The sequence below is a fragment of the Gorilla gorilla genome, chromosome 9 (assembly GCF_029281585.2).
Source record: "Gorilla gorilla gorilla isolate KB3781 chromosome 9, NHGRI_mGorGor1-v2.1_pri, whole genome shotgun sequence".
Classification (NCBI taxonomy): Eukaryota; Metazoa; Chordata; class Mammalia; order Primates; family Hominidae; genus Gorilla; species Gorilla gorilla.
In genome coordinates, this window is record NC_073233.2 from 22,359,663 (window position 1) to 22,374,396 (window position 14,734).

Sequence of the window (14,734 nt, forward strand, 5' to 3'; positions counted from 1 at the left end):
GACTAGTTTGAACATTTCCAGAAATAACTGAACTGCTTTTGAGAGGGGAACAAGAAAGATCCAAACACTTTACACCAGGACCTTTCTTGTAATGCTTGTTCTCACTTCCCATTTGTTCTAGGGCACCCTTCTGCCTCAGTGAGCTTCTTGCCCACATCTGGCCTCTCCAGGGATCTCTGGACCTTATTAACCACATATTGGTATTGGCAGGAATGGACCAAGGCCTGGGGCTTCATCCTCTCAACTTAGAGCACCCAAATAAATTTCAGACATGTATATCAGCATTACCCCGTGTGCAAGGCCATGTGAAGATGGGGTGGTTGTTGGGAGTGGGGCACAAGGGTTGCAGATCAGCAGATATTAGAGTACAGCAGACTGTACTTCCCCAAAATGACCACAGCAACATATCCAGTCCCATATATATTTAAAACTTTATCATTCCCCAATCAAGAGGTGGAGTTGGCTTCCTCTTCCCTTGAATTAGGCGTGAACTTGTAACTGCGTTGATACACAGAATATAGTGGAAGTGATGCTCCATGACTTTAAGGTTAGGCCGTAAAAGAGGACACCACTTGGCCCTCTCTCTTTTTCTCTCAGCTGCTCACCCTTGATACTCAGCCACCATGTTGTGAGGCAGCCCAGGCCACATTAAGAGGCCACATGTAGGTGTTCTAACCAACAGCCTCAGCTAGGGTGCCAGCCAACAGCTGGCATCAACTGCCAAACACGAGAGGAAATGAACGTTCAGTGTGCTCCAGCCCCAGTCTTGGAGTGTCCTAGCTGAGATCCCAGACATTGCAAAGCAGAAGAGAAAAAGCCTCCTACTTTACCCTGTCTGAATTTGTGAACCCACAGAATTTGTGAGTAGAGTAAGTAGTGGTTTTATGTCACTAAGTTTTGGGGAAATTGTTACTAAGCCACAGTACCTGGAACACAGAACTCACAGTGGATTGGGGAACAAGTTACAAGCTCTAGGGTAAGGGCCACACTTCAAAGAGAAGGTGATATAGAGCATGCATTTTCTGTTTTTGTTTTTTTTTTCTTTGAGATGGAGTTTCGCTCTTGTTGCCCAGGCTGGAGTGCAATGGCGCAATCTAGGCTCCCTGCAACCTCCGCCTTCCAGGTTCAACCTCCTGCCTCAGCCACCCGAGTAGCTGGAATTACGGGCATGTGCCACTATGCCTGACTAATTTTTCATTTTTAGTAGAGATGAGGTTTCTCCATGTTGATCAGGCTGGTCTTGAACTCCTGACCTCAGCCCGCCTCGGCCTCCCAAAGTGCTGGGATCACAGGCATGAGCCACTGTGCCCAGCCATAGAAGAGGAATTTTCAACAGGATAATGCCACCTTCCATAAGGGAGAAAAATTTGTTCTTAGGAGATTAAAAAAATCTTACTTTGAAAAAATAAAGCACAGATATACATAGAGTACTTAAGCAGATAGTAAATCTATTATATTAAAATTTAATGGGGGGAGGAGGGCTACTGGGAGTACTGGGAGGAAAAAAGTGTCTTAAAAGCTTCCTTAGGTGGCGATAATAAAAAAAAAATGGCAGAGGAACTCCAAACTAGAAGGAAGAAGAGATTCATTCTGAGCTGGAGAGGCCTGAGAGCAGCTTGTCCATGCAGAAGGAGACATTCTGACTCACTGGGAGATCCTGAACAAGTGGCTTGACTTCTCTGAGTTTCAGTTTAATCTTTTGTAAAACAGGAATAACAATGTTTAATGTTCAGAGCCATTGTTAGGGGTCAAATGAAATGCTCATAAAATTTTTTTGCTGCATGATAGACTCTTAGTATTTTGTAGTGGTGTTGAAGCAGGTGGACCTGAAAGGGAAGATGATGATTGACAGATATGGGGGAAAGTCAGTTGAGACAGGGGACCCTTGAAGCCCAAAGAGGTTGGAGAACATGTTTCAAATTAATAGTCTGATCGGTTTAGAGAGCTAGAAGCCGTGGGGTTAGAAGATCAGGCTGAAAAACTAGCCAATGGCAGAGTGTGCAGTACTTTGAGTTCAAGTAGAAAGAATTCATTCCTTCATTTATTTCATTTTTTAAAAAAATAACATACACGTAGAACAGCAGGAGTGTTCATATAAAAAATTAAAATAAAAAAATACGCACATTGATTAAGCACCTACTACGTGCCAGGACTGTTGGATAAAAAAGTGTGACAATCAGATTCATTGTGACCCATAACAAAATACAATCAGACCATTTCAGTGCAATTCACATTCCCAGGGTAGAAGAGGAATGTAGAGAGAAGGCTTCCCATGGAAGGTGACGTTTGGGCTGGGCTTTAATGCATGGGGGTGTGATGGTTGGTGGAAGTGAGAGAGGGACTTCCAGGCACAGGAGATATTTCGTTGTGTGGCCTGTGCAGGTCTCAGCAAGCAGTGTGCTGTGTCTGTGTGGGGAGCCTGCTGGAGATGGGACTGGAAAGGCTGATCAGGACCTGGGGGCTTCAGGAAGGCCGTTGCCTGAATGCAAACAGCGTAGACTTGATCTTGTGTCTTTCATGCCCTGCCTGCATCTATGAGAGGAAGATCCTTCTGGGAGCAGAGAGGAAAGGATAGAGCTGGAAGTGGGAATGGCAGCTGGTAGTAGTGGATAAACCAATCCGAACAGGTGGCAGGGACAGAGCTCAGTCTTTAGTGGCTGAGGGGAGACAGTGGTGGGGGAGACAGGCTGGGGAGTCAGTGTGCCTGCCCGGGGTGAGTGGATAACCAGTGGATAACCAATCCACACGTGGTCCTAGAAGCTCTGGGTGACACTAGCTCAGACACCTTCCCTGATCACTCTCTTCACTGAGTGTCCTCCTCCCAGACTCAGGAATGGGGCCCCCAGAACCTACACATATTCTCATTGATCTACTCCATGGCCACTCAGCCTGGTGTCAAAATGGAAAAATTACTAGGTGGCTAGCTAACAGCGGGAGCTCTGAACAAGCTCTCCAGAGAGCCACCCTATTGATCCAGGGTCTCTTGTGGGCCAGGCACTGGGCACAGCCAGGGTAGAGGATGACAGTCAGAGATGCCAGAGGCCACTGCCTCTAGATGCCTTGGTGCTCCCATAGTGTGACACAGTCCAGGACACCTGGTGATAACTGAGCTCTAGATCCAGGGCTGTCCCAGTGATGAGCAATTTCCACAGACTATTGTGAGGTCATATGCAGCACGTTCACCTGTGTTTAGAATTAGAAAACACAAGTGCATGTTCCCGCACTGACATTTAATCTGTGTGTGACTTTGGGTGGGTCATGTCCTATCTCTGGGCCTTCACAATTCAAATGAGGAAAATCCTGTCTCACATATGATGTGTCATTGACTTAGAGGACGTAGATGACACTTCATGGAGTCTCAACTGCTAGGAGCTTTCTACTTAGTATAGCCCATGCCACATTAGCCCATACTCTAATATGCCTTAGGTGATGCTGTAACTGCTGATCTGTGAGCCATACTTTGAGCCAGCAAGGCTCTAGAGCACTACTGAGAGACGGAGTCATTACCTGGACCAAAGAGGAAGGAACGGACACTAAATGAACAGCTGTCCACATTGCAGCCTCGTGGGATCACTGCCCTGGCTCTCCACAGCAGGCAGAGGCAGCTGGTCTCCTTCCCTTTCCATGATGGAGGCCCAGAGGTCAAGCCTCCAAGAACCCCTTGTCTCTGAGCAGACTGTAGGGTAATCTTGGGTATCTGGGATATCAAGGAAAAAGGTAAGGAAAACTGATAAACGCTTCCCCTTCCTAGTCTGTCCTTTTCATACTTCAGCCAGGATGCCTAAGAGGAAGAATAGAGCCCTGGCTCTGGGTTCAGAGGCTCAGGCATTCTGCAGTGAGTCATCCTAAAAGCATAGAGACTCTCAGTGCCTTGTGCCTGTCATGCCAATTTGAAAAATGGCTCTCCCAATATGAACAGAGATGTTTTTAACTAATAACGTTCTCCAAATGAAGTAAGTAATACCAAGGTACACCTACAAGATCCCTCAGCGTCACCACCTGAGACCCCGATATTCGCAGGCATCTAAAACACACATGGAGACCAAGTTGCAATCCCTCATACATTCCTTCCACAAACAAGTGTAGAGCACTTACTATGTGCCAAGCACTGTGTTGGGGGCAGGGCAGGCCAAGGTACAGTTTTTGGTTTCAGCAGTTTGTCGTCTAGCAGGAAAGACAGACACAGAGACAAATCATTACAATGTGCTCACAGTGATCATGAGATTCTTTCAAAGAGCGCTTTGCTTTCTCCCAAGGGAGAGCTTGAAACTGGGGGCCAAGAAGTTCTCAGGAAGTGGTGATATTGGGTGGCTTCTGAAAGATAACTGCGAATTTCCCAAACAGAGAAGAGGACAGATTCCTTCCAGGCTAAAGGAGAAGTAAAAGCCCCAGAGTGGTGGACAGGCTGGGGGTGTGAGAGCAGCAGAGAGCATGGAAGGTGTGTGGGGTCATGGTGGAAAATGAGGCTGGCAGGTCTGTGGAGGCTTGGCTGACAGGGTAGGAAGTTGGGACTTTATCTAGTCAGCAGCAGAAAGCCAGAAGGTTTTAGAGAAGGATGAGAGAGAGGGGACAGGCTAAGAAAGAGGGCCTGCGGCAATGGCAAGGATGAGCTGGGAGTGAGAAAACCTGTGGCTTGGAGACTAGCTTAGAGGGAGGGCCCTGAGGTAAGTATGCGACCAGGCTCTGAGAGAAGGCCTCAGGCACCTCCTTCACTTTGCTCAGTGGTAACACCAGCCAACCTCCCTAGCTTAGGCATTTTCTGGTCAGAGGAGGCAGTGGGCATTCATGCCCTCTGTGTGCCATCCACTCCTGGATGTTTTACCCCTGCTGTTTTTTTTCATTCTCCCAGCACCCTGACAGGTAAGAATTGTTACCCCATTTTATAGAGAGGATTCTGGCTCAGAGGTGTTATTCAGGGAAGGTCACGCAGCTGGCAGGTGGCAGAGCCAGGCTGGTGTGACTCCAAAGTCCCTGTTCTTTCCAATGTCCTGTACTTACCTGGGCTTTTAAAAAGCCATGGGGCAAGAGGGAGGTCCCGGAATGCTAGATTTTCAGAACTTACAGGAGCCTGCGTCTAACTTGCAATGTGACTGGAATAAAGTCAGTCCCACATATTCTTGGATTTATTTTTCCTGAGGCATTTTTTAATAGGAAATATCAAAAGGAGTGGCTGGGCCTCTCCTCTCTCTTGAACACTTTTGTTTCACTCTCTAGGTGTTGGTTACTCATCTCTAGACTCACAGGACTGGCTTGGCTGGTTTGGCAAGTCTCCCTTAAGGGCCCTGCTCACTTCACCCCACTACCCACCCTCCGTCCCCACTCAGACTCTGAGCACAATGAAATAGCTTTGGCAACATTTTAGAAGCTGATATCACTGGGAACCGAGTTTCACTCTGGATGCAACTCATTGCTGGACAAAAAGATGGGCTCTTTCTTCTCTGAGGCAGAAGGTACTGAGTAATCAGCCAACTACTGCCAACCACAGTGGAGGGAAAGGTTCCATAAGTGCAGCATTTTCCACTCTTGGCTGCTAGGCTCGTAGAATGTGGCGTCAGATGAAAGGCTGGCCCTTGAGAGTTGTTCATACTCCAAAAGGCTCTAAGCTGTTTCACTGACACGAAGAAGTCAGGCAAAGAGGCAATGCCATGCTCTCTTATCTTCTCTTGACAAAAATCCACCTTGTATCCCGTTCCTCCCTTCTAAATCCACAAGTATTTCCTGCTGCAGCCGGGTGTGCTCCACAATGAAAAGAGCAGGCAAGTCTTTCCAGGCTAAGGGGTTCCATGTCTTTCAGAGACCTACCTTTGGGCCAGGCAGAAGCAATGGCAGAGGGCAGGAGAGCTCTGCAGGCTCCAGCAGCAAGAGGGTGGCACATTCAGGGCTGGCTGGGGCCCCATGGTGGGGACAGTTTGCAGGGCACAGACAAGGCCATACACAGAGGTCATAAAACAAAATTTATCTTTAATTTGTAAGTGTCAACAGCAGTACAAAAGATGGAGTGATGACAACTAGATTAGGGTAGAGAGGACAGTCTTGAGGTAAATGAGCATAAATAGGCAGTTCTTATAGACACTCCCCTAAGGGGCCTGAGCCCCATCACGGCATATACATTATCACCCAAAGATGGCATGTTGAACATATCAGGAAAGCACCTTGTGCAAAAAGGAAAAAAAAAAAGTAGCTAAGGTGCCAACATACACCAGGATAAAGACAGTGTGTCTTTCAATTTTGTCTTTTCCCTTAATTATGAGGCAGAGGAGGGGAAGACTTTGAAAAGTACCACTGAAAGATTATTCAATGTTGAGCTTTATCTCACGTCAATACTGCACAACAAAATCCAAGAAGTTTGTGTATGCAACAAAGCTAAGAACAATGATTCATTCCTGTAAATTTGAAGAGATTTTTTTTTTTATTTTTCCCATTTCTTTAATCCTTAGCAAACTTTTTATTATTATTATTATCAAGAGGAGAGTGTGAGAAAGATGTGATGGCAACCCTTAAGGTCATTTAAAAACTTTACACTGGACTGTACAAGATTTTTTTTTTGATAAACTATTTACATTTTCAGACTTTCAAACATATTCAAAGCAGCAATAGACACTAGTTTTTATGTTTTTTCTTTTTTTCTAATTGCCCAAATAGTTACCAGCCATGGGCCAAGTAGGTACCTGCATTATACATAGAATTTCTACAAAGAAAATCTGCAGTTAAAATTTGCTCCAGGATGTATTAAATGCCCTTAGCAATTCAAGGGCCACACCCAGTGTTGCTATAGGAACCAAAGCACAGTACCTTGACAACAGAGTTGCAGTTGTCCCAACAGCCCTACACAAACTTTACACTTTGAAACAGCAGCCAGCATGTCAGTCCAGCATGTCAGTGAATTGTGCTGATTAAATTAACATAGAATACAATTTCACAATATACATCACAAACAAATTACAACGTCGGGGGAAATAAAAGAGTTACAGTAAGATAAGTTATGTAGTAACAGCTTATAAGCTTGTCTAAGGTAATAAAAATTTTACATGGCAAATACAATAATGAATGAACATAAATGCTAAGCATTCTAATTTGCTACAAGCTGGAGAAGGGTACAATAAAGACTGCACTTTCGAAAAAGCAAAAACACATATGACAAAGGAAGACAAAGGGAGAATGCACATGAGCAGACCTGCAATGTGCAGCATACAAAACAGTTAAATATTTGCACATTCCCCATACTCCAAGAGCACCAGCACTGAGGCCTCACTTTATGCTTGTGGTTCTTCAGGAATAAGAAACTACTGAGCAAGATATGTCACTGAGTTTTCTTCAAGCGTTCATATTGCCATGGACACTGATTAGAAGAGTTATCTGCATTAAGCATTACCTTTCTGCCCCCACCCCGCCCACCTTACCTCTGCCCCAAAGGTACCAGCATTCCAAATATTTGTTCATGAGCTTTTGGAAAGCAATCTGTCCCCAAAGGGAAAGATAGAATGGGGATGAAAACAAAATGTGTTTGCATATCAATATTTTCAATGAGATTAGTACAGGGGCACGCTCAATAGGATATGGCATCAGAAACAGAACATCATTGGCAGGAATAACAGACAGAAATTGTTTATTAGGGAAGAAAACATGTCAGGGAGCAGATGACTTAAGGAAATGATGCAAGTGCTTTTGTGAAAGGACAAATGAGGTCATACAATATTATTATACTTTGAGAAGTGAGCTTAAGTGCCAACTCAATTCTTAGACAAACGTGTACAAAATCAGGCAGGGCTACAGCAACCATTTTTGTCATTTTCTCATTAAAAAGGAAGACACAGTAATAATTTCAATACATTCCTCTAGCTGCATTTCTTTGCAGTTGTTGGCACTTGGTACAGGACTTCTCATATGATTTAAAATTACTAAGTGATTCTTTTTCCTCTGCCTAATGAGTTGGTAGAGGTCAATTCTTTGCAAAATGAGTAAATTGACAGAAGCAGCCTCAGCTGTGCTGTTCAAGTGACCAGGCTGCCTTCCTACTGAGGGTAAATGGGCTTTCCTGAAACAATCCCTGCTTTCTGCTAGTGCCTGTGCTCCTGGCTCAGGAGGGTGTGCTCCGAAGAAGCAGCCTGGCTTCAGAAGGAAAAGAAAGCAGCCTTTAATTTCAGCCCTAGAGTGATCACGCCCTTTTCAAACACCCTCAGGCTCCCGTGGGGCTAATGTTCAGGGGAGGCCAGAATTGGACAAGCTCGATAGCACTGTGAGCCCACACCTGAATTTAGAACTTGGCCTGGGCTTTGGTGTCAGGACCCTGGCAAATCAAATCAGGCCTGAGGACAAGGCTGGAGAGTATCAAATACCTAATGAAGCAAACCGATGTGCTTCTAAAAGGCTGAGCTGGGTACACATGAAAACAACAAAGCTTCCGTACCTTACTGGAAAAGACACTGCTTCATATCTGCCAATGAAATAGAAAAGTTGTCAGCCTGGCGGCTCATATCCGCAAAGCGACCTTTTTTTTCTCTCTCCCTTCCTACTTTTTTCCTTTCTTCCTTCTTTTCTCCTTTTCCTTCCATTCTATATGGCTATTTTTTTTTTTTTTTTGGGGAGAGGATTGTCTGGCAGTGTCCCAATTCTAAGTGACAAGGAGAACCCTGACTCTGTAAGTTCTTTAACAAAATGGAGATAATTTTTATTTTTGATTTGAAGATACTATGAAATAGGGAGCACCACAAAAACAAAGTTGTGTAACATTCTTGAATCTAAACTGACATGGTGGGACGTTTATTAATGGCCAATCTCAGAGGTGGATTTTTGCCTTTGTAGTGGCATTCATGCTTCTTGCTATTAAATGGTCACAGAACTATCTTAGAAGATTTATGTAGACTCCCAAAGCAAACTGACTGTCTCCTAACCGTAGCGGAAATTTAGTACGTCCAATCATCAACTTTCTGTAAGAAAAAAGGGAAATGTCTGGATCTGTGGACAGTGGGTTCTGAACTGCATGAGAACCCTGGTGAAACGTTTTGCTGTCCCAGCTGCAGGCCGAACACTGCTCTCTCACTGTAGCTGATAACTCACTACCCCGAGAGGCACAGTGACTCATCAACTTTCAGTTTGGACCAACATCTATGGATAGAGAACAAAAAGGAAATACATAACTTATATCTCACTAAGTATTCATGAACCAAAAATAAATTCTATTTCTATGTTATATTTACACAATTAGAAAAATCTAAAATGAGATGGTAAAGTCATACAAACTTTGTTTAAGCCCCACTGAAAATAAAATGAAGTGATCCCTATGATTGTCATTCTTAATTTCCATGGATATTTAGAGCCAAACTTGGCTAATAAATAAACTGCTTATACACAAAATTTAGATTCAAATACAGCATTACTGTTTGATCCAATGAAAGAGACGTTTACAATCAGATCATTCCTGAATAGCCTTTCATTTTTAAGAACATGGCTAAAAGTAACTGAACCCCAGTACTGAGGCAGAGCTGGAGCTAAAACAAAGTGTTCATACACACATGTATTTTGCATAAATAAATGAAATAACAAGACATAAAAATGACTCAAATCCGGCAACTGTGAGGCAAGCCCACACGAGTCGAAACAGATGACTTTTGTTCATGTAGTTTTCGTACAACAGTTTCACATTAGTCAGAAGTGATAAAAAATACCATTTATATCCAGTGCTTATAACACTTACGAAACAACATCTGTGAGTGTGTGTGTTTTTTGTTTTTTTTTTACTTACTATGAGCAAAATCAAGTTTCAGTCCTAAAGAACAGTCCTTTGTTCTCCACCAGCCCAGAATATTATTTTGGCATGGTCATAAAAACAAACAAAATTAACCTACTATGCTAAATGTTTGCTTTTGTGCAAAATTAATTACATACAATACAATGCTAGCCATACAACTCTCTACCAATGCAACAAAATAAGAGAGAAGTGAGAGAGAGCAAAAGCAAAAGCCAAAGAGAAAGAAAAAAAAACGAGTGAACTGAGGAGAGGTATATAATCAAAGAAATCAGTAAGACAATAATAAATACTCATTTTTTGAGAGAAAAATGACCTCCTCCTCATTTGAAATAAATGTACAAAAACAAATTTCTAATCCCCAACCAACATGAATAACAAAGAGTTCCTATCAGTACCTTAATCAGCTTATAGAGAGCACTCCCAGCTAACAGAATAGCTTGTAATTTCTTGGCTAGACCTGTTTATTGCTATTAGGCCTTGAGCACTCTTAAATAAATACGAAGGTACACTATTTTCTTCCAAGTGACAAAATGGCTCAAGAAATCTGATGGGGCCGTTCCTATGTCCTGGTGATCAGATTCTGTGTTGTCCCATGAGGTGAACTATCCCATTCACTGACATTCTCCCACTAAACCTCTCTGGGGGAAGCCCCCTGACAGACAACCTGTCCTGGTTTCAGGAAGGCCAAAATGACATGGCAGAGCTCCCTGTAGTTAGGAGACGGGGAATAAAACCTCACTGCTTCCCACCCCAGTAGCATGTCTTCAAAGAAATCCTTGTGTGATAAGTGCAGTTCATCTTGTTCACACGTAGGCAGGTCCCCATGTGGCTACAGATAGAGTCAGCCAGAGGAACTCATCTGCTGCCCCCGGAGCTATCTGTTCCCCAGAGTTAACAGTAGGAACATCCCATATAGGGAATGTATTCCCCTCCTTCTCCTCCCTTACGGTTTTCTTTCATTCTCTAGATATATCATGACTATTTGCCACCATCTTTGCTCTGAGGCTGTCATGTGGCTTTTTGCATCCTGGGGATTTTGCAATGAACTCCCTGGATGTGCCAGCTGGGACAACGCAACTCAGTGTAAAGGTGCCAGCCCATGACAGCTTCACTGAGATTCCTGCATGGCCCACGAGCCTTGGGCTTCAGGTTTGGCCGCAGGACTCTCCTGCCTGGCAGTCACCACTGTTGACCCTTGCTGCTGAATGGAATTCAGGGGGAAATGCCACTGATGCAGACCCTACCACTTGTGAACTGAATTAGGGGAAAATTCTGGCAAAAGACTTGAGGTCACAGTGAACCTCAGGGGCATACCTGTTTAAGTGTAAGACTATATACCTATATCCCAATACACAGCCCTGCAGCCAGATACATACTCATGATTAAAAACAATAATAGGTTTTTAATAATATCTTGGTTTCAGAAATGCTTCCAGGCGTTCTGGGGACATAAAATCACTATGTACACAGGAGAAGGAGGTGAAAAGGACGGAAAAGTTCTTCGGGGAAGGAAGGTGAAAAACAAGAAGTATTAAATTAATGCCACCAACAATTGAAAAAAAATAAATAGTAAGTGGACCCTTGACATTCTGGAATGAATAAATTATTTAAGAGAAAATGTGTTAAGACTGAATGTCAGGGTTAAAGGCAAAGGGATAATGGATGTAGTGAGAGGTGGTCTCAGGCAGAGAAGACCACCCTGTCGATATCTGGTGTGGCGGTCGCTCTGGTGTGTGTATGTCATACCACATCACGCACTGATGGCACGTCAACAGGCAAACACAATTGGGTCCATGCACTGTGGCAACCTTGTTCATTCCTTACAATATCTTGTCTCCAGATTCCTGAGTACCTTACCATTTTCTGGAAAAAAAAATGTTGGTTTGCTATTTTATTTTAAGATGCCAAAGATTGTCTAAGACTTTGCAGTGTCTCCTTTAAGACTTTCAAAATATTAAGATTCAAAAGTTACGAAAAAGTTTGGCACATTCAAAGTTTAACTCTACACATGGAAAATTGGAATTCCGAGGCCTTTTGAATATGCTCTACATGCAGCTGCACACGCCGTGGACTTGTTCTGTTTCACAATATGAAATCCTCAGTTGTTTTCTAAAATAATTCAGAATAAAAACACATTCACAACCTGTAGGCCGGCACAGCATACCTGAGTGAGAATGTTTAACCCCATCTAAAACAGTAACTTAAACCTTTATCAACATCCAAAAGAAAAAAAAAGTAAGACAAAAATATAAGACTTGTAAGACATCTACGGGTTGAGATAAGTTTCAAGTCCTGGTGTCTCATATTTAATATGTCTTCACCTAAATTAAAAAAACAACAACAACAACAATAACAATAACGACAAAAAACTCAAGTTCATGAAAAATCAGGGAAAACTTAATCTGTCTCACACTTTACGAAACAATTAAGACCATTCTGCTGATGTAATTGTGGAGCCACAAATGCATGCGGGCTCTTTAATAACTTTTTGTTGGGGAGGGGGGTGAAATGTCAGAGTACTTTAATTCAGCAAACAAAAACTCCTCAGTTGGCACTGACAGCCTCCGGGGCTTCATTTTCACTGCTATAGTCTGATTTGGGGTCATCTTCATAGTCATCATACATTTCCATTTCATCCTCTCCATTAATCATTTCATTTCCAGCTAGGCTTCCGCCATCTGTCTTCATACCATAAGTGCTCTGGATGACCGGGAGGCTGGGCTCCGGGCTGGCCGAGGTGCTAGAGCAGTCAGATGTCATCTGAGGCGATGGTGTGGTAGTTGCCATAGTGATAGCACCAGGATACACAACACCTGTTCCTGTGGTGATTGGAATCTGAGGCTGTTGCCTATATAGATTCAAAAAACAAAATCAGACAAGGGAGAAATATCTATACATGTGCTATGTACAGCATTGGAATTCACGCCCTACACTTTCAAAAGGGAGCCCTAAATAAATGTTAAATAACATTCTAAGCAAATAAAATGTGACAAAGGTGTTCCCTGGAGGAGTACTGCAAATCTCCTTGATGCTATGTTAGGGGTTAAACAATATGATGGAGCAATTTACTGATGATTTTGCAACATAAAGGCAGGGTTCTTTTAACTTGCTAAATATGGCAAAGCTTGGATAACACCTGGCATTAGGAACAAATGATGTAGTTAATCCCACAAAGTTACATGTGAGATAATTTTTGAAGATCTCCCAGCACATTTTGAAAATTAGACTAGTGGCATGAAACATATTATAATGACACTATTAAGCAGGTTTGTGTCTTCACTTTGGTTTGAGAAATGTATAAATCAAGATGAGAAGGGACCTAGCATGTCCCAAAGAGTGAGATTCAGCAAAGCATTTATTTGTTATTCATGCAAATGTCTGCATATTTCCATGGCTGAACTTGCTAGGAAGAATCCCTGTGGAAGGATCATCTTGGATGTCATTACTGCTGAGACCCTGAGCTGGAACTGAGGTTGGGATTAAGAGAGTTGGGAGTAAAGAGCAGTGAGACCTCTGCAACTCAACAGAGTAGAGTTGCAGAGTAGACACCAGATACACCGCCTCACCCTAGATCCCAGAGGGTGGCAAGGCCTGGACACCAGTTCATTCCTCCATAATGTTACCCTAGTTTAAATAAACTTAACAGATCCTTTGTGGAGGTCAATCTCTTCCTCTGCAGGGAGACATGATTACTGTCTCTCAACTTCACTTAAGGCATTATAACTGGTACACAGGAATGAAAGATCTACCTAACTCAGAGACTATGGAGAAAATATTATTTTCATATATGCAATATTCACCAAGAGTTTCTCAATCTTTAATGGATACTAAATTATAGTTGAATTTGTTTCAAGTTGTCATTGTAACTATCCTTTTGGAGCCTCGGTTTCTACATATTTATACAAGCCGGGGTCAGGGAAGTTCTGGAAGGTCCTTCCACTTTTTGTACTCATGACTTCAGGTCAATTATCACTTGGACAATTCTTACTCACCCTACACATTATCACTGAAACTTTCTATCCATCTCACTCAAACAGGAAAATACCCTGAATCTATGAAGAAGTAGCTTAGCTACCTGCCATTCTTTGACATGTCCAAAGGAACATAATTTTCTCACAAAGACCTCCATGCCCTCCAGCCTGGCAGAGGGAGAAGGGATGCAGATGGTTTAGAAACACTCTGTGAGACATCGGTTCACGCTGAATTTAGCAACCTCTTTTAATCACCACAAGGCATATCATATCCCTAACATAACATATAAAATATTTTCAGGTATACCAACTCACCCAATTAACATCATGGCCCCATAAGTTACTATTTTTTCCATTTCCAGATGAAGAGAATCAGACCTTGCTTCAAGCCCTGCATTCAATAACCAGCAGAGCCAGAATGTGAATCTAAGCCATTGGCTGACTTGAATCCCATCACTCTTTCCTTTATAGATATTCAATCTACAGACACACTAAGCTCACTGTATATCATAAAAATGCCTGACTTCTATAGAACCTGTCAGCACCTAGTTGACACTAAGCACTTGACATTGACCCAGTTTTTATGATTCTCATGGTGAGTTTTTTGGTTGCCTGAAGGAAGCAGATAATAGAGGAATCTAAATCTATGTATAGAAACATCATATAAAATATTAGTTCCCTCTTATTGAATCAAATTTTAAAACAGTATACTTCTGGCTTCCTAAGTTTTGGGCAAATTAACACAAATTAAATTTTATGCTAACCTTATAATGTCTCATGAATTTTTTTACTGAATTTGGATAACTGCAATAAAATGTTTTTGCCTTAATCACATTATGAGTGTAGAGGGAAAGCTTTTACTGCAATGTTAACCCATTTTACAGATTTCCCAATTTGGCAAGCTGATCTGTAATACAAACTCTGCATAAAAACACACTATCAAATGATGCGTTTTCTTTTCACAGAGAATAGACGGTCACTTTTTGCAGTATTCTTACCAGAATATCTGTATCAAT

At 42.6% G+C, this 14,734-nt stretch overlaps 1 protein-coding gene and 1 long non-coding RNA gene across 16 annotated transcripts in view; one reads left to right on the top strand and one right to left on the bottom strand.

Annotated features, from left to right (window-relative positions):
* Positions 1-742: 742 nt before the first annotated feature.
* Positions 743-11,295, top strand: LOC129525463 (uncharacterized). Its single transcript, XR_008669774.1, has 3 exons — positions 743-869; positions 3,427-3,717; positions 11,172-11,295. It is a non-coding gene; the product is annotated as an uncharacterized lncRNA (long non-coding RNA).
* Positions 11,296-12,187: 892 nt separating this feature from the next.
* The window catches only part of SOX6 (SRY-box transcription factor 6), a 641,322-nt gene continuing 638,775 nt past the window's right edge, over positions 12,188-14,734 (bottom strand). For all 15 annotated transcript variants that reach the window (XM_055355890.2, XM_063710998.1, XM_063710997.1 and 12 more), the window contains one exon: positions 12,188-12,595. In XM_055355890.2, coding sequence (XP_055211865.1) covers positions 12,292-12,595 — 304 coding nt within the window. In that variant the 3' untranslated portion in view covers positions 12,188-12,291. The remainder of the gene's footprint in view (positions 12,596-14,734) is intronic.